General features: G+C 46.9%; 1 protein-coding gene across 2 annotated transcripts in view; it reads left to right on the forward strand.

Moving 5' to 3' along the window:
• Positions 1-2429: 2429 nt before the first annotated feature.
• Positions 2430-23311, forward strand: part of asic2 (acid-sensing (proton-gated) ion channel 2) — a 469696-nt gene continuing 448814 nt past the window's right edge. The window contains exons 1-2 of one of the 2 annotated variants that reach the window (XM_055898169.1): positions 2430-3373; positions 3652-4272. In XM_055898169.1, the coding sequence (XP_055754144.1) occupies positions 3697-4272 (576 nt within the window). In that variant the 5' untranslated portion in view covers positions 2430-3373; positions 3652-3696. The remainder of the gene's footprint in view (positions 3374-3651; positions 4273-23311) is intronic. The other variant, XM_055898168.1, reaches the window with a different exon arrangement.

A 23311-nucleotide genomic window follows, 5' to 3' on the forward strand; every position in this document is an offset into this window, starting at 1 on the left:
CCAATCTAAAAAGTTCCCCCATGTCACCCCGTTCCTTCACACTCTCCACTGGCTTCTGTCCTGGCAATTTCCTGTATTACCAAATGATGAGAGTAAACCACACACCAGTCAGAGTTATACTTAAACTTCACCTTTAATAATCATTAAGCTTTTGCAATAGCTTTTGCAATTTGACTTTCAACATTTCAGTATCTCTAATGAAAAGTTGAGAGTGGCCAACATAATGGCAACTGAGATCTTTTATAGCAAAGATCCACCCCCTAGTCGACATGACAAACCGCAGGAACTGCTTCACAAAGAAAGACTTTTACTTTAGAGAGGAGTATCCCATACAGAGACAGCATTCGCTATAAATTATCGTTCAGTTTGGTCTCCTAAACAAGGTTCTAATCTCATCCTTGATACTTCACTGTCTACCAAAACATTACCTCATCCAATGGCATATATCAATTGTCAATCCTAGATACTCCCAAACCTGGACAAACTCAAAATCAGACAGTGAGCCTCTTGGGTCAAATACTAGGTCAAGATAAGGGCAACCTCAGAGGGGAAATACAATGGTTCCAGACACTGCCAAACTCCTTCCCCCAATGAGAAAAGTAGGGAGTGACTGGTGTACAGACATTGTATGAGATAGCGACAATGGTTCCCCATTAATAACGCCATCCCTTCACATGGTTTAGGAATAGTTACAAACAACGTTCCCATAAGAAAACAACCTTCTCCTTCTACTTAGTACCACATGGTTTAACAGTTACATTGACATATGAAGACAAGCCTGACCTCTCCCCTCTCTGGCCCCAAGTTACCAAGCCCTATCACAGAAGTGATAACTGCAACTACCAACCCTATAGTCCAAAGGGAAAGATTCTAATGACAAGTATCTCACAAGCATATTATGAAAATAAAACATCTTATCTATGTTACCCAACTCATTCTGATTCATCCCCAACACTTCCATATGAAGCTTCCATTTGAAGACCATGGTACTTGCCTACGGAGCAACTAGAGTAAATGCCCCTCCCTACCTTCAGGCTATGCTCAAACCCTACACCCCAACCCGTGTACTCTGTTCTGTCACCTCTGGTCTCTTGGCCCTCCCACCCCAGTGGGAGGGCAGCTCCCGCTCAGCCCAGTCCAAGCTCCCCTCTGTCCTGGCACCCCAATAGTGGAACCAGCTTCCCCCTGAAACTAGGACAGCTGATTCCCTGCCCATCTTCCGAAAACATCAACAACAACAAAATAACTTTTGTGAACTAACTCTCGCACTTGACTTTTAACTCTTCCTATCTCTGACTTTGCTGACAGCTACTTTATTGAGGAAAACTGTACTTACTGTGATGTGTGGTTGTCCCACCTAGCTATCGTAATGTGAATGCACCAACTGTAAGTCACTCTGGACATTAAAATGTAAAAATGGTTAGCTCACATTGCTAATTGTGTGACTGTCAGTGACTGACAAAACAAGCGAGAAACTGATGATGTACGACCAAGTTTCAAACTTTTACTAGTCTGATTCTCAACAGTCAGTCGAGACACCAACTGAGTTCCCAAAACCTGCTTATGTTGCTTATGCCTGGAACCGGCCCTGTGTAGAGGACTATATTTAAGAAATAAGGCCTGGGGGGGGGGGTGGTATATGGCCAATATACCACGGCTAAGGGCTGTTGTTATTCACGATACAACGTGGAGTGCCTGGACACAGCCCTTAGCTGTGGTATATTGGCCATATACAACAATAAAACACCGAAGTGCCTTATTGCTATTATAAACTGGTTACTAACGTAATTAGAGCAGTAAAAATAAAAGTTTTGTCATACCTGTGATATATGGTCTGATATACCACAGCTGTCAGCCAATCAACATTCAGGGCTCGAACTAACCAGTTTATAATTATCTTCTTATTGGCTAGCCACATACATGCTCTTACCGCCCCTAACTCCATGTCTGTTTCTATTTCATCAAATCTGTAGCCCTCTCCATTTACTATGCTCTTCCTCTCCCTCGATTGTCTCTTCTTCTCTTTTTGCACACATAGCCACACTCCTTTCTCTTCTCAGTCCCCCTCGGTCTCCCCTTGTCTCCTTGTATTACTTGGCACATGCAGCCCTGCTCTCTCCACACTATACCCCTGCCACCCCCTCTACCGACACACACTGTTACATATCTCTGGGTCAAATGTAGCTTCAACACACAAGTTCTCTCATACAGACTCTTTGTGATATATCTCACTCACGCTAACACACATACACAGGGATACACAGAACACACACATTTGGGATTATGTCTCTGCATTACTTCTCTCTGTGTGACATCTCTGTGCAATCTTTGGCCGCTGGGCACAAAATGCAGTGTTTGTTATTAGTGGGGGAGACTTTCTGTCTTTCTCTTGCTTCCCCTCTCCTTGCCCCCCTCCTTCTGTCTCTCTCCATCCCTCTCCACCACTCCTCATGCGTGATCTCTCTCCTCCACCTTTCCCTAACCATCCGTCTCCCTGACAATCTGCGTCCTGCATCCATCCGTCAGTCGGTTAGTGGTGAGATGGGGAATATGAAAACAGGCGGGCGGAAAAGAAAAATGAGAGCAAGAGGGAAAGAAAAACAGAAGCAGATTCAATAAGAGACTGTGGAGAGGAGGAGTGTGTTTGTGTGTGCTCTATCCTCTCTCTCTGCGTGAGCGTGTGTAAGTGTGTGCGTCTCTTCTGGCTCCACTGTTGTTCACTGGCTCCATGGATGAGCTGCGCAGAGGAGGGAGAGCGGAATCAGCGGATGCGTCTGGCCAGAGGAGAACGGGAGGAGTTTGGATCGGCATGCGCGACAAACTGACGGCGCTGATCATCAGCGGCTCTATCTCCATCCCTCCCTTCCCCCTCTCTCTCCCCTTCTCTCCCTTTCTCTCTCACGTGCACACACACTCTCAGACTCACACACACTCACACAAGGGCTGGATGTCATCTCGCTAGGCTGAACAAGAGGTGCTTAGGCTTGTCATTAGTCGCACAGGGAGATCCAGAGAGTTGAGTGTGTGTGTGAAGTGGGGACACTGAATACACAGAGGTGGCTTTGATTGGCTCGTGGCTTAAATGACTCTCTCACTCTGTGTCACAGTGGACTTACCTCTGGGATCCTGACAACGAAAACGGTCACTGAGAGAAGGAGAGAGGGCGGGGGGATGTTGGAGGAGCGGAGGGGGGAGGTTTCAGGCACAGAGAGGCTGGCATCCAGAGTAACTAGGGACAGAGAAAGAGTGGAGGCGCGGAAGGAAGGGATGCCCTAGGGGTGCATCTTTCTATTCTTCACGCTCTCTCTTTTCTATCTGGAGTAAGGACTTGGGGGTTGTGAAGATCTCTACCTCGTGCTCTTCCTCTCTCTCTGTAGGTCTGTCTTTGGCTTGATTCTCTGGGTTGCTTTATTTTGCTCTGTGTCTCTGTGCTTGTCACTCTTTCTGTGCTGCAGGTGTGTATTTTTGGGACACTCCCCCTCTCCCCTTTCTCTTTCTCTGTGTGAACTGAACGTGTGATTATGTGTTCCTTTTCTAGGTGGTAGCTCAGGGCTCTCATTGCATTGCCTCTCCCGCTCTCTTGCTCACTCTCTCTCTCTCGCTCTCTCATTCTTTCTCTCTCTCTCTGTGTATGTGTGTGTGTCTCTGTAGGTGTCTGTGTATTGGGGCGTCCTTGGCTGTGGGACCGGAGGGGTTATGATGGACCTAAAGGATAGTTGTGGCAGTGAGGGGAGCCATGAGAGCTCCAGTCTGCACCCGTCCTCCTGGCAGGCCTTCTCCCACACCAGCACGCTACACGGCCTGCGCTTCATCTTCCCCTACGGCCGGCCAACACCTCGCCGCCTGCTCTGGGCCGCCGCTCTGCTGGCCTGCCTGGGCCTCCTGGCCATGGAGAGTGCCGAGCGCCTGGCCTACTTCCTTTCCTACCCCCATGTGACGAGCGTGGATGCCGTGGTGTCAGGCAGCTTGGTGTTTCCTGCCGTCACCGTGTGCAACCTCAACGCCTACCGCTTCAGCCGCCTGTCCCGCAATGACCTGTACCACGCTGGGGAGCTGCTGGCCCTGCTGGACGTCCACCTGAGGATCCCTGAGCCCCAGCTGGCCGAGCCTCACGTCCTGGCCTTCCTCACAGACAAGGCCAACTTCACCGCCTACAGGCCCAAGTCCTTCAGCATGCGTGAGTTCACCGAGAGGGTGGGCCACGACCTTAAGGAGATGATGCTCTACTGCCGATACCAAGGCCAGGAGTGCAGCCACAAAGACTTCAAAATCGTAAGTCTACTCATAGTCTCCCTGTCTTTGCTCAGGTCTGGCATGGGTCAGATCTGCTGCTACTGCAGCGCAGTTGAGTCTCTCACTCAGAAGGCTTTGTCTGTCAAGTGTTAATGTGTGTTCTGTGATATGGTCTACAAGTTTTCAAAGTTTTTTCCCTCTGAGTTGACTTGACGTATGTTGGTAGCTGAGGCTCTGTCCTCCCATGCTACTGTGCACTGGGTCCCCTGCTGTGTATTTCTCTTGATATTTTTGTACTTCCATCTACAGGTATTTTTTTAGTGATTGTGTACTGCAAGCACACACTCTGCAGCTGTCCTGCTATTGTTTTCTTTATTTCATCCACAGGACAGCTCTTGGGGATTTTACAGTCTGTGCTACAGGTCTCTTGATAGTTCCCATAAATATGGAATAAGTAGTTTGTCTTTGGGCTAAACATATGTGACATCATTTCAGATTTCATGGAATGACAGCTTTTGTTACCCAGCTACAGCTCTTGTTACCCAGTTACAGCTGTTGTTGCCCAGTTACAACTCTAGTTGTTGCCCAGTTACTGCTCTTGTCCACATACAGCTCTTGTTGGCCAGTTACATCTCTTGTTGCCCAGTTACAGCTGTTGTTGCCCAGTTACTGCTCTTGTCCACATACAGCTCTTGTTGGCCAGTTACATCTCTTGTTGCCCAGTTACAGCTGTTGTTGCCCAGTTACAGCTGTTGTTGCCCAGTTACTGCTCTTGTCCACATACAGCTCTAGTTGCCCAGTTACATCTCTTGTTGCCCAGTTACAGCTCTTGCCCAGCTATAGTTTGTAGGCCACAAGTACAGGTTGCTGCTAATGAGTTTTCCTCAGTGCTTTTTGTCTTGTAGCCATAGAGCCGTAGCACACACACAGGCCCTGCTGTAGACATGCCTTTAGGATCTGATCTGCTTTGATGAGGTTCCCTTTGAGGAGTGTAATCATTCTTCTCCTTAAAGGATAATATCAAAGATATCACTCTCTGTCTAAACCAGCATACTGGCAGCTTGTAGATTGTCTGAGTTGAGGCTTCCTGGTCGCCCAGTTTTGTAGTCACAGATGGATTCATATCTTGGTTTTTCATCTCGGGACACACTCACTGTCACTGCACAAAGACTAACTGGCAAGGCAACAGTGATGTGTAATGTAATAGCTTCACTGGTTTTATTGGTGTGGTCTCAGTGACTCATTTTTAATTCTGTCAGGAATTAGTCATTCTTCAATGGTGAATCTGTAACCTAGTAATCTTTTGGGAATCTCTGTTTGGACAATATGTCATTTCCTGTTAACTCTGTTGCATCCTTTGGGTGTAAATATGGACCTAAGAATGCTCTGTAGTCATACTTGCTAGTCCCTGTAGTGATTTATGCACTAGTGACATTTCTTCAAATCAAATTGTATTGGTTACATACAAATATATAGCAGATGTTATTGCAGATGTATTTATATTTGAGTTTCTTCAAAGTAGCCACCCTTTGCCTTGATGACAACCTTGTACAGTCTTGAAGGAGTTCCCACATATGCTGAGCACTTGTTGGCTGCTTTTCCTTCACTCTGCAGTCCAACTCATCCCAAACCATCTCAATTGGGTTAAGTTCAGGTGATTGTGGAGGCCAGGTCATCTGATGCAGCACTCCATCACTCTCCATATTGGTCAAATAGCCCTTACACAGCCTGGAGGTGTGTTGGGTCATTGCTGAAAAATATTTTGATTTGTTTAACACTTTTTTAGTTACGACATGATTCCATATGTGGTATTTCAAAGTTTTGATGTCTTCACTATTATTCTAAAATGTAGAAAATAGTAAAAATAAAGAAAAAACCTTGAATGAATAAGTGTGTCCAAACTTTTGACAGGTACTGTATAGAAATATTTGGACGAACAATGTCGGAGTGGCATTGACTAATATACAGTAGAATAGAATTCAGTATATACATATGAATTGAGTAAGGCATGATGTAAACATTATTAAAGTGACTAGTGTTCCATTATTAAAGTGACCAGTGATTCCAGATCGTTGTGATGTATACGCCAAGGAACTTGAAGCTTTTCACCTTCTCCACTGCGTTTTGTTGACGTTGAGGGAGAAGTTATTTTCCTCGCACCACTCTAACAGGGCCCTCACCACCTCTCTGTAGGCTGTCTCGTCATTGTTGGTAATCAGGCCTACAACTGTTATGGTGTCTGCAAACTTGGTGATTGAGTTGGAGGCATGCGTGGCCACGCAGTCATGGGTGACGAGGGAGTACAGGAGGGGGCTGAGTACCCACCTTTGTGGGGCCCCTTTGTTGAGGATCAGCGATGTGGAGGTGTTGTTTCCTACCTTCACCACCTGGGGGTGGGATAGGGCAGTGTGCAGTGCGATGGCTATTGCATCGTCTGTGGATCTATTGGGGACGTATGCAAATTGAAGTGGGTCTAGGGTGTCAGGTAAGTTAGAGGTGAAATGAATCCTAACTAGCCTCTCAAAGCACTTCATGATAATAGAAGGGAGAGTTAGTTCTGTTACCTTTGCTTTCTTGGGTACAGGAACAATGGTGGACATCTTGAAGCAAGTGGGGACAGCAGTCTGGGATAGGGAGAGCTTGAATATATCCGTAAACACTCTAGCCAGCTGGTCTGCGCATGCTCTGAGGACGCTGCTAAGGAGGTCGTCTGGGCCAGCAGCCTTAAGAAAGGTTAACAAGTTGAAATGTCTTACTCACGTCAGCCACAGAGAAGGAGAGACCACAGTCCTTGGGAGCGTGCCGCGTCGGTGGCACTGTGTTATCCTCAAAGCGGGCAAAGAAGGTGTTTAGCTTGTCCAGGAGGAAGATGTCGGTGTCCGCAATGTGGCTGGTTTTCCCTTTGTAATCCGTGATTGTCTGTAGACCCGGCCACATACGTCTTGTCTCTGAGCCATTGAATTGCGACCCCACTTTGTCTCTGTACTGACGTTTTGCCTGTTTGATTGCCTTACAGAGGGAATAACTACTCTGTTTGTATTCAACCATATTCCCAGTCACCTTGCCATGGTTAAATGCAGTGGTCTGCACTTTCAGTTTTGCGCGAATGCTGCCATCTATCCACGGTTTCTGATTTGGGTAGGTTTTAATGGTCACAGTGGGAACAACATCTGCTATACACTTCCTGATGAACTCAGTCACCATGTCAGTGTATACATTAATGTTATTCTCAGAGGCTACCTGGAACATATCCCAGTCCGCGTGATCAAAACAATCTTGAAGCATGGATTCTGATTGGTCAGACCAGCGTTGAATAGACCTTAGCACAGGTACTTCCTGTTTGAGTTTGTGCCTATAGGAACGGATGAGCAAAGTTGAGTCATTAGTGATTTAGCAGTGCGGTTGCTACAGTCAATGTGTTGATAGAACTTTGGAAGCGTTTTCCTCAAATTTGCTTTGTTAAAATCCCCAGCTACAATAAATGCGGCCTCAGGATATGTGGGTTCCAGTTTGGCTGTGACTATAACCGAAGATAATTATCTTGGGAGGTAATACGGTCGGCATTTGATTCGGAGGTATTCTAGGTCGGGTGAACAAAAGGACTTGAGTTTCTGTACGTTATCACAATCACACCGTGTGTAGTTAATCATGAAACATACAACCCCGCCTTTCTTCTTCCCGGAGAGTTCTTTATTCCTGTCTGCGCAATGTACTGAGAACCCAGCTGGCTGTATGGACGGGGACAGTATATCTGGAGAGAGCCATGATTCCGTGAAACAGAGTATGTTACAGTCCCTGGTGTCTCTCTGGAAGGAGATCCTCGCCCTGAGCTTGACTACTTTATTGTCCAGAGACTGAACATTAGCGAGTAATATACTCTCAGTGGCTTTTGAGTCTTGTCTTGTGACTCTCCGTTGACCTGTGTCAGGGAGAATGTTGGAGCTTGGAGCCTAAGATTTTCATTCTACCCTGCAATCACACCTGCAACCCTGTACATGTGACTGTTAAACACTCTGAATCTGAATCATGTTGACAGTCTACAAGAGAATGCACTGTCATAATCTCTGCCCACTGCCTGTTTCCTTGGTCTCTCTCTCTTTCCAGTCTCTGCCTTCCTTTGTCACAAAAAAAAATATATCCTTCTACCAAGTCAAAAAGATTCACAGAAATAGAAACACACACACACTGGAGTATTACCATGACACAACAGGGACCAGAGTTTGAGTGACATTGTGATGAATGACCGCAGGGAGGATTGTGGGAACATGGGCGTCAGTGTGATGTGACAGATGGAACTGGAACAGAATAGAATATTACACAAAAGAGAAAGCAGAAATGTGTTTTTCCATTCTTGTGATAGTGTCAATGTGTATTTGTGTACATTTGAAATATATTTACGCATGTGAATAACAGATTGCATTTGTGTGAGCGTTAGATTCTAAATGTAAATACCTTTGAATAATTGAAAAGTCTGTGTAGCCTATATGTGAGGCTGGAGCCGTGTGTGTGTGTGTGTGTGTTTGTGTGTGTGTGTGTGTGTGTGTGTGTGTGTGTGTGTGTGTGTGTGTGTGTGTGTGTGTGTGTGTGTGTGTGTGTGTGTGCGCGTGCAATTAACTGTGAAGGTGTGTGTGTGTTTATGTGTTTATAATGTGTGAATGTGATTCTGATTGTGTTAAGTAATGCTCGCTCTGTGTGATTATTACAGCCCTGATTAAACGCTGATTGATCACAGTGACAGGCTACATCAGTGTCTGCCAGACTGAATGCAGCTCAATGTGACAGTTCTACAGTAGCATCCCCTCAGATTGATGCCAGGGTGGGCCCTATCACACACCCAACCTTAATGAGAGCCAGCCAGCATGGCCTGATGATAGCAGCCAGACTAGGGGCTTTGTATCACACAGATGCTAATTAGCAATACATCTGACCCAGCCTGGCCAAGGGTTACAACCACAATGGTGTATTTTCAGCACTGCATTTATGCACTACACAACCTGTGGCCCCATCTGACTGGCTGGTTGTAATAGATTCGTCTAGCTACATGGCCAATTGCCTATGTCTACATTGTTGTGTCTGTGTTTAACCCTGATCCCTATGAAGGTATATATCCACTTGAAGTAAGATTATTGGGTGTCAGATAGCCTAGAGGTTAAGAGTGTTGGGCCAGTAACCGAAAGGTCGAATCCCCTAGCCGACTGAAAAATGTGTCGATGTGCCCTTGAGCAAGACACGTAACCCTAGTCGCTCTGGATAAGAGTGTCTGCTAAATGACTAAAATGTAAAAGTGTACCACCATCAGAGCAGCACAGAACACCAACAGGTAGGGGTGTAGGATACATTATGTTTCCTCTCACTAAACATTTTATTTGTTTTAAAATTGTGCATGTCACTCCATTTGAAATCCCCATGCATCATATTACATCCTTAATGTGAATGGATCCATTCATCGTTAATGTGCCATATGAAGCCATTTTACGGTCCCTACAGGGCACGGCTCAGTCTGTTAAAGGGCACGGGAACCACTGCTAACTCACTCTCCCTGGTCCGCCCCTCTAAAACACCCCAGAGACAGGAAAGCAACCTGTTCAGAGGACTGGCTTGAAATGTGCATGCCCTGCTGTTTATTTAAAAGACACCGCAATAGTGTGGATCATCTGAAGTAGTGAATTGGTGGTCTCTGGATCGTGGTGCGGTTTTCGAGAGAGAAGGGGAGCGCTTGAGTCAGTGAAGACGGAGGGACGTGAGCGAAAAAGAGAACGTGATGGAGCCCCAGTCAGTCAATAAAGAGAGGGTGAGAGAAAATGAGATGTCAAGGCATGGAGAGAGAGAGAGCTGGAATAGGTGGTAAAGCCAGCAGGAAGAGAGAGAGAGAGCTGGACTAGGTGGTAAAGTCAGCATGGAGAGATAGAGAGAGCTGGACTAGGTGGTAAAGCCAGCAGGGAGAGAGAGAGAGCTGGACTAGGTGGTAAAGCCAGCAGGGAGAGAGAGAGAGCTGGACTAGGTGGTAAAGCCAGCATGGAGAGATAGAGAGAGCTGGACTAGGTGGTAAAGCCAGCAGGGAGAGAGAGAGAGCTGGACTAGGTGGTAAAGCCAACAGGGAGAGAGAGAGAGCTGGACTAGGTGGTAAAGCCAGCAGGGAGAGATGGAGAGAGCTGGACTAGGTGGTAAAACCAGCAGGGAGAAAGAGAGATCTGGACTAGGTGGTAAAGCCAGCAGGGAGAGAGAGAGAGCTGGACTAGGTGGTAAAGCCAGCAGGGAGAGAGAGAGAGCTGGACTAGGTGGTAAAGCCAGCAGGGAGAGAGAGAAAGCTGGACTAGGTGGTAAAGCCAGCATGGAGAGATAGAGAGAGCTGGAATAGGTGGTAAAGCCAGCAGGGAGAGAGAGAGAGCTGGACTAGGTGGTAAAGCCAGCAGGGAGAAAGAGAGAGAGCTGGACTAGGTGGTAAAGCCAGCAGGGAGAGAGAGAGAGAGCTGGACTAGGTGGTAAAACATGCAGGGAGAGAGAGAGAGCTGGACTAGGTGGTAAAGCCAGTAGGGAGAGATAGAGAGAGCTGGACTAGGTGGTAAAGCCAGCATGGAGAGATAGAGAGATCTGGACTAGGTGGTAAAGCCAGCAGGGAGAGAGAGAGAGAGCTGGACTAGGTGGTAAAGCCAGCATGGAGAGATAGAGAGAGCTGGAATAGGTGGTAAAGCCAGCAGGGAGAGAGAGAGAGAGAGCTGGACTAGGTGGTAAAGCCAGCAGGAAGAGAGAGAGAGAGTTGGACTAGGTGGTAAAGCCAGCAGGAAGAGAGAGAGAGCTGGACTAGGTGGTAAAGCCAGCAGGGAGAGAGAGAGAGCTGGACTAGTTGGTAAAGCCAGCAGGGAGAGAGAGAGAGAGCTGGACTAGGTGGTAAAACCAGCAGGGAGCGAGAGAGAGCTGGACTAGGTGGTAAAGCCAGCAGGAAGAGAGAGAGAGCTGGACTAGGTGGTAAAGTCAGCAGGGAGAGAAAGAGAGAGCTGGGCTAGGTGGTAAAGCCAGCAGGGAGAGATGGAGTGCTGGACTAGGTGGTAAAGCCAGCAGGGAGAGAGAGAGAGCTGGACTTGGTGGTAAAGCCAGCAGGGAGAGATGGAGAGATGGACTAGGTGGTAAAGCCAGCAGGGAGAGAGAGAGAGAGAGCTGGACTAGGTGGTAAAGCCAGCAGGGAGAGAGAGAGCTGGACTAGGTGGTAAAGCCAGCATGGAGAGATGGAGAGCTGGACTAGGTGGTAAAGCCAGCAGGGAGAGAGAGCACTGGACTAGGTGGTAAAGCCAGCAGGAAGAGAGAGAGCTGGACTAGGTGGTAAAGCCAGCAGGGAGAGAGAGAGAGCTGGACTAGGTGGTAAAGCCAGCAGGAAGAGAGAGAGCACTGGACTAGGTGGTAAAGCCAGCAGGAAGAGAGAGAGCACTGGACTAGGTGGTAAAGCCAGCAGGAAGAGAGAGAGCTGGACTAGGTGGTAAAGCCAGCAGGAAGAGAGAGAGCACTGGACTAGGTGGTAAAGCCAGCAGGAAGAGAGAGAGCACTGGACTAGGTGGTAAAGCCAGCAGGAAGAGAGAGAGCTGGACTAGGTGGTAAAGCCAGCATGGAGAGATGGAGAGCTGGACTAGGTGGTAAAGCCAGCAGGAAGAGAGAGAGCACTGGACTAGGTGGTAAAGCCAGCAGGAAGAGAGAGAGCACTGGACTAGGTGGTAAAGCCAGCAGGAAGAGAGAGAGAGAGAGAGAGAGAGCTGGACTAGGTGGTAAAGCCAGCAGGGAGAGAGAGAGAGCTGGACTAGGTGGTAAAGCCAGCATGGAGAGATGGAGAGCTGGACTAGGTGGTAAAACCAGCAGGGAGAGATGGAGAGCTGGACTAGGTGGTAAAGCCAGCAGGGAGAGATGGAGAGCTGGACTAGGTGGTAAAGCCAGCATGGAGAGATGGAGAGCTGTACTAGGTGGTAAAACCAGCAGGGAGAGAGAGAGAGCTGGACTAGGTGGTAAAGCCAGCATGGAGAGATGGAGAGCTGTACTAGGTGGTAAAGCCAGCAGGGAGAGATGGAGAGCTGGACTAGGTGGTAAAGCCAGCAGGGAGAGTTGGAGAGCTGGACTAGGTGGTAAAGCCAGCAGGGAGAGATGGAGAGCTGGACTAGGTGGTAAAGGCAGCAGGGAGAGAGAGAGAGCTGGACTAGGTGGTAAAACCAGCATGGAGAGAGAGAGATCTGGACTAGGTGGTAAAACCAGCATGGAGAGCTGGACTAGGTGGTAAAGCCAGCAGGGAGAGAGAGAGAGCTGGACTAGGTGGTAAAGGCAACAGGGAGAGAGAGAGAGCTGGACTAGGTGGCAAAGCCAGCAGGGAGAGAGAGAGCTGGACTAGGTGGTAAAACCAGCAGGGAGCGAGAGAGAGCTAGACTAAGTGGTAAAGCCAGCAGGGAGAGAGAGAGAGCTGGACTAGGTGGTAAAGCCAGCAGGAAGAGAGAGCGAGCTGGGCTAGGTGGTAAAGCCAGCAGGAAGAGAGAGAGATCTGGACTATGTGGTAAAGTCAGCAGGGAGAGAGATCTAGAGAGCTGGACTAGGTGGTAAAGCCAGCATGAAGAGAGAGAGCGCTGGACTAGGTGGTAAAGCCAGCATGGAGATAGAGAGAGCTGGACTAGGTGGTAAAGCCAGCAGGGAGAGATGGAGAGCTGGACTAGGTGGTAAAGCCAGCAGGAAGAGAGAGAGAGAGATAGCTGCACTAGGTGGTAAAGCCAGCATGGAGAGATGGAGAGCTGGACTAGGTGGTAAAGCCAGCAGGGAGAGAGAGCTGGACTAGGTGATAAAGCCAGCAGGGAGAGAGAGAGAGCTGGACTAGGTGGTAAAGCCAGCAGGGAGAGAGAGAGAGCTGGACTAGGTGGTAAAGCCAGCAGGAAGAGAGAGAGAAAGATAGCTGCACTAGGTGGTAAAGCCAGCATGGAGAGAGAGAGAGCTGGACTAGGTGGTAAAGCCAGCAGGAAGAGAGAGAGAAAGATAGCTGCACTAGGTGGTAAAGCCAGCAGGGAGAGAGAGCTGCACAACGTGGTAAAGCCAGCATGGAGAGATGGAGAGCTGGACTAGGTGGTAAAGCCAGCAGGGAGAGAGAGAGAGCTGGACTAGGTGGTAAAGCCAGCAGGGAGAGAGATAGAGCTGGACTAGGTGGTAAAGCCAGCAGGGAGAGAGATAGAGCTAGACTAGGTGGTAAAGCCAGCAGGGAGAGAGATAGAGCTGGACTAGGTGGTAAAGCCAGCAGGGAGAGAGATAGAGCTGGACTAGGTGGTAAAGCCAGCAGGGAGAGAGATGGAGAGCTGGACTAGGTGGTAAAGCCAGCAGGGAGAGAGAGAGAGCTGGACTAGGTGGTAAAGCCAGCAGGGAGAGAGAGAGAGCTGGACTAGGTGGTAAAGCCAGCAGGGAGAGAGAGAGAGCTGGACTAGGTGACTAGGTGTTACTTCCGGCGCCGACCGAGATGGCCGCCTCGCTTCGCGTTCCTAGGAAAATATGCAGTATTGTGTTTTTTTATGTGTTATTCTTTACATTGGTACCCCAGGTAATCTTAGGTTTCATTACATACAGTCGGGAGGAACTACTGAATATAAGAGCAACGTCAACTGACCATCGTTACAACCAGGAATATGACTTTCCCGAAACGGATCCAGTGTTTCGCCTTCCACCCAATACAATGGATCTGATCCCAGTCGGCGACCCTATGTGATGCCGTAAAAGGGGCAAACGTAGCGGTCTCCTGGTCAGGCTTCGGAGACGGGCACATCGCGCTCCACTCCCTAGCATACTACTCGCCAATGTCCAGTCTCTTGACAATAAGGTTGATGAAATCCGAGCAAGGGTAACATTCCAGAGAGACATCAGAGATTGTAACGTTCTCTGCTTCACGGAAACATGGCTAACTCAAGAGACGCTAACGGAGTCGGTGCAGCCAGCTGGTTTCTTCACGCATCGCGCCGACAGAAACAAACATCTTTCTGGTAAGAAGAGGGGCGGGGGTGTATGCCTTATGATTAACGAGACGTGGTCTGATCATTACAACATACAGGAACTCAAGTCATTCTGTTCACCTGATCTAGAATTCCTCACAATCAAATGTCGAACGCATTATCTACCAAGGGAATTCTCTTCGATTATAATCACAGCCGTATATATTCCCCCCCAAGCAGACACATCGATGGCCCTGAACGAACTTTATCTGACTCTTTGTAAACTGGAAACCACACACCCTGAGGCTGCATTCATCGTAGCTGGGGATTTTAACAAGGTTAATCTGAAAACAAAACTCCCTAAATTCTATCAGCATATCGATTGTGCTACCAGGACTGGTAAAACCTTGGATCATTGTTATACTAACTTCCGCGACGCATATAAGGCCCTCCCCCGCCCTCCTTTCGGAAAAGCTGACCACGACTCCATTTTGTTGCTTCCAGCCTACAAACAGAAACTAAAACAACAAGCTCCCTCGCTCAGGTCTGTTCAACGCTGGTCCGACCAATCTGATTCCACGCTTCAAGACTGCTTCGATCACGCGGATTGGGATATGTTCCGCATTGCGTCCAACAACAATATTGACGAATACGCTGATTCGGTGAGCGAGTTCATTAGAAAGTGCATTGACGATGTCGTACACACAGCAACGATTAAAACATTCCCAAACCAGAAACCGTGGATTGATGGCAGCATTCGCGTGAAACTGAAAGCGCGAACCACTGCTTTTAACCAGGGCAAGGTGACCGGAAATATGACCGAATACAAACAGTGTAGCTATTCTCGCCGCAAGGCAATCAAACAAGCTAAGTCCCAGTATAAAGACAAAGTAGAGTCGCAATTCAACAGCTCAGACACAAGAGGTGTGTGGCAGGGTCTACAGTCAATCACGGATTACAAAAAGAAAACCAGCCCCGTCGCGGACCAGGATGTCTTGCTCCCAGACAGGCTAAATAACTTTTTTGCTCGCTTTGAGGACAATACAGTGCCACCGACACGGCCCGCTACCAAAACCTGCGGGCTCTCCTTCACTGCAGCCGAGGTGAGTAAAACAATTAAACGTGTTAACCCTCGCAAGGCTGCAGGCCCAGACGGCATCCCCAGCCCGTCCTCAGAGCATGCGCAGACCAGCTGGCTGGTGTGTTTAAGGACATATTCAATCAATCCTTATCCCAGTCTGCTGTTCCCACATGCTTCAAGAGGGCCACCATTGTTCCTGTTCCCAAGAAAGCTAAGGTAACTGAACTAAATGACTATCGCCCCGTAACTCTCCCTTCTATCATCATGAAGTGCTTTGAGAGGCTAGTTAAGATTCATTTCACCTCTAACTTACCTGACACTCGAGACCCACTTCAATTTGCATACGTTCCCAATAGATCCACAGACGATGCAATCGCCATCGCACTGCACACTGCCCTAATCCACCCCCAGGTGGTGAAGGTGGGAAACAACACCTCCACATCGCTGATCCTCAACAAAGGGGCCCCACAAAGGTGCGTACTCAGCCCCCTCCTGTACTCCCTCGTCACCCATGACTGTGTGGCCACGCATGCCTCCAACTCAATCACCAAGTTTGCAACTGAGCTAAACGACTACCGCCCCGTAGCACTCACTTCCGTCATCATGAAGTGCTTTGAGAGACTAGTCAAGGACCATATCACCTCCACCCTACCGGACACCCTAAACCCACTCCAATTTGCTTACCGACCCAATAGGTCCACAGACGACGCAATCGCAACCACACTGCACACTGCCCTAACCCATCTGGACAAGAGGAATACCTATGTGATAATGCTGTTCATCGACTACAGCTCAGCATTTAACACCATAGTACCCTCCAAACTCGTCATCAAGCTCGAGACCCTGGGTCTCGACCCCGCCCTGTGCAACTGGGTCCTGGACTTCCTGACGGGCCGCCCCCAGATGGTGAGGGTAGGTAACAACATCTCCACCCCGCTGATCCTAAACACTGGGGCCCCACAAGGGTGCGTTCTGAGCCCTCTCCTGTACTCCCTGTTCACCCACGACTGCGTGGCCATGCACGGCTCCAACTCAATCATCAAGTTTGCGGACGACACTACAGTGGTAGGCTTGATTACCAACAACGACGAGACGGCCTACAGGGAGGAGGTGAGGGCCCTCGGAGTGTGGTGTCAGGAAAATAACCTCACACTCAACGTCAACAAAACAAGGGAGATGATTGTGGACTTCAGGAAACAGCAGAGGGAGCACCCCCCCTATCCACATCGACGGGACAGTAGTGGAGAAGGTGGAAAGTTTTAAGTTCCTCGGTGTACACATCACGGACAAGCTGAATTGGTCCACCCACACAGACAGCGTTGTGAAGAAGGCGCAGCAGCGCCTCTTCAACCTCAGGAGGCTGAAGAAATTCGGCTTGTCACCAAAAGCACTCACAAACTTCTACAGATGCACAATCGAGAGCATCCTTTCGGGCTGTATCACCGCCTGGTACGGCAACTGCTCCGCCCACAACCGTAAGGCTCTCCAGAGGGTAGTGAGCTCTGCACAACGCATCACCGGGGGCAAACTACCTGCCCTCCAGGACACCTACACCACCCGATGTCACAGGAAGGCCATAAAGATCATCAAGGACAACAACCACCCGAGCCACTGCCTGTTCACCCCGCTATCATCCAGAAGGCGAGGTCAGTACAGGTGCATCAAAGCAGGGACCGAGAGACTGAAAAACAGCCTCTATCTCAAGGCCATCAGACTGTTAAACAGCCACCACTAACATTTAGCGGCCGCTGCCAACATACTGACTCAACTCCAGCCACTTTAATAATGGGAATTGATGGAAATTATGTAAAAATGTACCACTAGCCACTTTAAACAATGCCACTTAATATAATGTTTACATACCCTACATTACTGATATGTATATGTATATACTGTACTCTATATCATCTACTGCATCTTGCCATCTTTATGTAATACATGTATCACTAGCCACTTTAAACTATGCCATTTTATGTTTACATACCCTACATTACTCATCGCATATGTATATACTGTACTCTATACCATCTACTGCATCTTGCCTATGCCGTTCTGTACCATCACTCATTCATAAATCTTTATGTACATATTCTTTATCCCTTTACACTTGTGTGTATAAGGTAGTAGTTGTGGAATTGTTAGGTTAGACTACTTGTTGGTTATTACTGCATTGTCGGAACTAGAAGCACAAGCATTTCGCTACACTCGCATTAACATCTGCTAACCATGTGTATGTGACAAATACAATTTGATTTGATTTGATTTAATGCCAGCATGGAGAGATGGAGAGCTGGACTAGGTGGTAAAGCCAGCAGGGAGAGAGAGCTGGACTAGGTAGTAAAGCCAGCAGGGAGAGAGAGCTGGACTAGGTGGTAAAGCCAGCAGGGAGAGAGAGAGATCTGGACTAGGTGGTAAAACCAGCATGGAGAGCTGGACTAGGTGGTAAAGCCAGCAGGGAGAGAGAGAGAGCTGGACTAGGTGGTAAAGCCAGCATTGAGAGATAGAGAGCTGGACTAGGTGGTAAAGACAGCATTGAGAGAGAGAGAGAGCTGGACTAGGTGGTAAAGCCAGCAGGGAGAGATGGAGAGCTGGACTAGGTGGTAAAGCCAGCAGGGAGAGAGAGAGAGAGAGAGCTGGACTAGGTGGTAAAGCCAGCAAGGAGAGAGAGAGAGCTGGACTAGGTGTTAAAGCCAGCAGGAAGAGAGAGAGAGCTGGACTAGGTGGTAAAGCCAGCAGGAAGAGAGAGAGAGCTGGACTAGGTGGTAAAGCCAGCAGGAAGAGAGAGAGAGCTGGACTAGGTGTTAAAGCCAGCATGGAGATATAGAGAGAGCTGGACTAGGTGTTAAAGCCAGCATGGAGAGATAGAGAGAGCTGGACTAGGTGGTAAAGCCAGCAGGAAGAGAGAGAAAGCTGGACTCGGTGTTAAAGCCAGCATGGAGAGATGGAGAGCTGGACTAAGTGGTAAAGCCAGCATGGAGAGATGGAGAGCTGGACTATGTTGTTAAGCCAGCATGGAGAGATGGAGAGCTGGACTAGGTTGTTAAGCCAGCATGGAGAGATGGAGAGCTGGACCAGGTTGTTAAGCCAGCATGGAGAGATGGAGAGCTGGACCAGGTGGTAAATCCAGCATTGAGAGATGGAGAGCTGGACCAGGTGGTAAATCCAGCATTGAGAGATGGAGAGCTGAACTAGGTGGTAAAGCCAGCAGGAAGAGAGAGAGCACTGGACTAGGTGGTAAAGCCAGCAGGGAGAGATGGAGAGCTGGACTAAGTGGTAAAGCCAGCAGGGAGAGAGAGAGAGCTGGACTAAGTGGTAAAGCCAGCAGGGAGAGATGGAGAGCTGGACTAGGTGGTAAAGCCAGCAGGAAGAGAGAGAGAGCTGGACTAGGTGGTAAAGCCAGCAGGAAGAGGGAGAGAGAGCACTGGACTAGGTGGTAAAGCCAGCATTGAGAGAGAGAGAGCTGGACTAGGTGGTAAAGCCAGCAGGAAGAGACAGAGCGCTGGACTAGGTGATAAAGCCAGCAGGGAGAGAGAGAGAGAGCTGGACTAGGTGGTAAAGCCAGCATGGAGAGAGAGAGAGCTGGACTAGGTGGTAAAGCCAGCATGGAGATATAGAGAGAAGATTAATATGGTCCATTACCTCAGCAGCCTACCTGGAGACATGCTTCATCATGGACACAGAAGGAGGGGACAGAGTGTGTGTTTCTGTGTCTTTCTGTGTGTTTCTATGTGTTTCTGTGTGTTTATGTACTGTATCACATAATACATATATGTGTGCTTTTGTATTAATTCAAATTTAAGACACTGATGCACTTTGCAACCGCGTACCTTTGTGAGAGTGGATTCTCGGCCCTCACTAGCATGAAAACTAAATACAGGCACGGACTGTGTGTGGAAAATGATTTAAGACTGAGACTCTCTCCAATACAACCCAACATTGCAGAGTTATGTGCATCCTTTCAAGCACACCCTTCTCATTAACCTGTGGTGAGGTATTCACAATTTTCAGTGAACACACAAGGTTTTATATGTAAGATGGTTAAATAAAGAGCAACATTTTTTAATATTATTATTATTTGTGCCCTATAAGAGCTCTTTGTCACTTCCCACAAGCAGGGTTGTGACAACAACTCAAACTCATTCTTATGTTTAATAAATGTATCGTATAGTGTATGTGTGTGTGTGGCGGGCTTACAATGATGGCAAAAAACAACATTTGAGAGTGCGCTGACCCTGGTGCTAGAGAGGGTACGGAGCTGGAGGTGTAATGTTTGAAGGGGTGCGGGACTATTTAAAGTTTGGGAACCACTGGCCAAGACCAATTCTAAATGGCACTAGCAGTTCGCTATGTAGGATCGTCACTAACATTAGCTTCCACAGCCACAAAGTCATAAACCGTGCCTGTTTCTGCAACTTCTCTTCTTATAATCAGATCAAAATAACCCTAACCTCAACCACTGCTAACCTTAAATTAAGACCAGAAAGTACATTTTTGTTTTCATGCATTTTTACGATGTAGCGCATTATGACTTTGTGGATGTGGTAACTAATGAAACCTGCAAAGTAGCCTACACAGAAAATTACCCAATTATTCCACAACTGCAGCTCATTGTTGGAACACACATTTATTTCTCTACATCAAGCAACCAGTCTATTTTGAATTTGTTCTAAAACTGTCATCGTTTTGTCAAGGAATGTAGTATCCCATCAGTTAGATACGTGTTTCTAGTTTTATAGGCATTTATATGTAGGTGCACACAGCACGCTTGTGTACATGGAGTGGTCGGAACGCAATTGAGTGAGTGAGACAAGGTGGGTTTATTTTCTGTTGTGTCCCGCAAATGCACAAATGGAACACTGGAGTCAAAGCTTATTAACGTTGTCTTCAAGACAACATGTTGACCAAATAGTTTTACAGTATGTGAAAAAACATTGATCTCTGGTTAAAGATGGGGTTTTGAAGACAGTTCGAGTACTCATGTCCATCCCGAGCTGTGATCAGTCACTCAGAGCACACACAAATATACAGTATGTGTTAGTGATGTGCAAACTAGCACACTCACATGCATGCATGCACACACACACAGAGACACACAGTCTTGTATAAGTAACTCTGTGGGGACACACAATTCAGTTCCATTCACAATCCTATATTCCCTTACCCTAACCTTAACCCCATTTACTATTATTGTGGGGACTTCAAACACATTCATGCTTACAGCAACAGGAGCCAATTAACACCACGATTTGCCAAGGCAGGATACTATAAGCACAGCCTAATCTAGAAATCTGGCAGTGGCTTCTGATTAAATTCAATTTTTACAGAACCGCTTGTTGCAATTTCAACGAGGCTCTCTTGTTCAGATATCGGTAAGTGGACTGGAGGCAGGGCATGAAAGGGATAACGAATCCAGTTGTTTTGGGAAAGTACCTGCGTAATTGCTCACCCAACTCACTCAGGTGCTTCGCTATATATCACATTTGACATTGTCCGTAAGCTTGAGTTAATTTGCACACAAAAAAGCATACAATTTTGGAAAGACCTGTGTGTTGTCCTTGTTAATGCAGACAGAGAGCTCCAACTTCTTAATCATAGCCTCAATTTTGTCCCGCACATAGAATAAAGTTGAGGAGAGTCCCTGTAATCCTAGATTCAGATCATTCAGGCGAGAAAAAACATCACCCAGATAGGCCAGTCGTGTGAGATACAAGTTATCATGCAAGCGGCCAGACAAGTGAAAATTGTGGTCAGTAAAGAAAACTTTTAGCTCGTCTCTCAATTCGAAAAAACGTGTCAATACTTTGCCCCTTGATAACCAGCACACTTCTGTATATGGTCGCTGCCATATCATTGCATAGTGCAGAAAATACACGAGAGTTCAGGGGCGTTGCTTTAACAAAGTTAACCATTTTCACTGTTGTGTCCAAAACGTCTTTCAAGCTGTTAGGCATTCCCTTGGCAGCAAGAGCCTCTCGGTGGATGCTGCAGTGTCCCCAAGTGGCTTCGGAAGCAAATGCTTGCACGTGCATTACCACTCCACTATGTCTTCCTGTCATGGCTTTTGAGTCATCAGTACAGATACCAACATGAGCAGCAGCTACGTTTGGCTACATATAGACCGTTAGTGGAATTCCCGCGAGAGAGTAACAGTTAATGTGATTGGATGTTAATTATTTGACTAGGCTACCTGTATTTGACATTGTGTTGTTATTTTGCTGAACACTAGATGGTTTCATTTTATTTTTGGCAGTGAAACGAGGCTACTTAGCCAAGAAAAAAAACTCACCCAAATGTAAAGCCCCGTTGGAAAATATAAATGGACTGTCTGAAAATGTGAACGATTTTTTTTTTTTTTACAAAAATCAATCAAAAATTATATTATTTAAAAAATAATATAGTATTAAAAAAAATACAAATGTGAATCATATTTTTATTTGGCGTACCCCAGACGGCATTGCGCGTACCCCAGTTTGGGAATACCTGGTCTAGACTATTACCTCCCCTAAAAATAGACAGGTTCCACACTGAAAACATGCAAAAACATTAGTTTGATAAAGACAAAGAGCATATTTTCATCAGAATCTTTAAACCTAGTCACCAAACAGATGCCCTGGCCATAACTCATCCCTATGTAGAGTTCAGTGTAGAATTGTTGTTAATTTTAGAAAATTCCAAGGAACTGGCATAATAAACTAAATAGAATGTCTGTATATCGAAAGAAGACAGATTTTGGTTTGTAACCATGAAAAATGTCTCTTTCAACTTGCTAAATTGAGGCCCGTTTCAAATGGTCACTCTGAGAATAACTGTTCAGACACGAGATGTGAATCACTTCGCACTATTCTGTTCTTTTTTATTATGTTATATTACATCATGTTTTTTACTATAGAATAGTTGTCTAGACTGTGATAAGGGCTCTGGAAATAAGAGCTTCTTGTCTGATAAATGAACAAAAGAAGGCTATGACATTACACAGCCATAGGCTTCTACAAGAAGTGCCACACTGCTAAGGTTACTTCCTTTTTGAAGATTAGGTTCCAATATATAATATAACCAGTTGATATTATAGGTTCAATAAATTCATCTTAAATTGCACTTGTTTTTTTATTGACTGAATATATATATGAGTCAATTTAGCAGTTTGTTATCTGTAACGGTTATGATACATTTGGCATTGTTGTTCACTGTTGGCATATATGTAAATGCACACATTTTTATCTCAGTGATGCCCTTGTTCGAAAAATGGCTTATTTTTTTAAAATCAGTAATCCAGTTCTCAGGGCTGCATCTGTTTCCCATGTAATCAGTTTAGTCAATTTGTCCTTTTTCAGCCTCTATGACCTAGGGTGCTAGTACTACCTCAAAGCTTTGGTTGATGATCCTCACTCTTCCTATATAGACACAGATGGATGCAGCATTGCATTAGTGCATCCCATTAGTGGAAACCAAGACTGTTCTCAGGGCATGCCTGGTTGTAGCTAGATATGTGTTGTGGACAATTTTTGATAACCCCTTTCCTAACCTTAACCTAACTCTCCTAACCTGCCACGTTAATTATCCTAACCTGCTGCATAAGATCTCCTAACCTGCTACGAAAAGTGACTTCTGCAAGTCAAAACCGGCAGACCTACCCTGAGAACAGTCTTGGTTTCCACTAATGTGATACATATAGCCAGATGGATGCTAAACTGTAAACAGTGCTGCCTCTATATAATAACATGTAGATGTCTTCTTCTTTATTAGCATATTGGATTCGTAACATTTCCTTCCTGTGTGCAGTAGCTACTGATGCCTTATCTTTCACCTCTCCTCTATCTCCCTCTTTTTCTGTCTCTCCCACTTCCCCCTTTTCTATCATGGCCTTCTCTTTCCCTTTGTTACCCTGCCAACTTTCATCTGACCACATACATACACACACGGATACACACGCACATGTACACATACATGCCGACTGACATAAACACATGCACACTACACACTACTACCGCTCTTTTGATCTTGCTGCTGGTCCTCACCTGGGCTGCTGCATGCTCTGGGCCTTGTGGGCCTGTTCTCCTTGGTTAGG

The sequence above is a fragment of the Salvelinus fontinalis genome, chromosome 34 (genome assembly GCF_029448725.1).
Source record: "Salvelinus fontinalis isolate EN_2023a chromosome 34, ASM2944872v1, whole genome shotgun sequence".
NCBI classification, from domain to species: Eukaryota; Metazoa; Chordata; class Actinopteri; order Salmoniformes; family Salmonidae; genus Salvelinus; species Salvelinus fontinalis.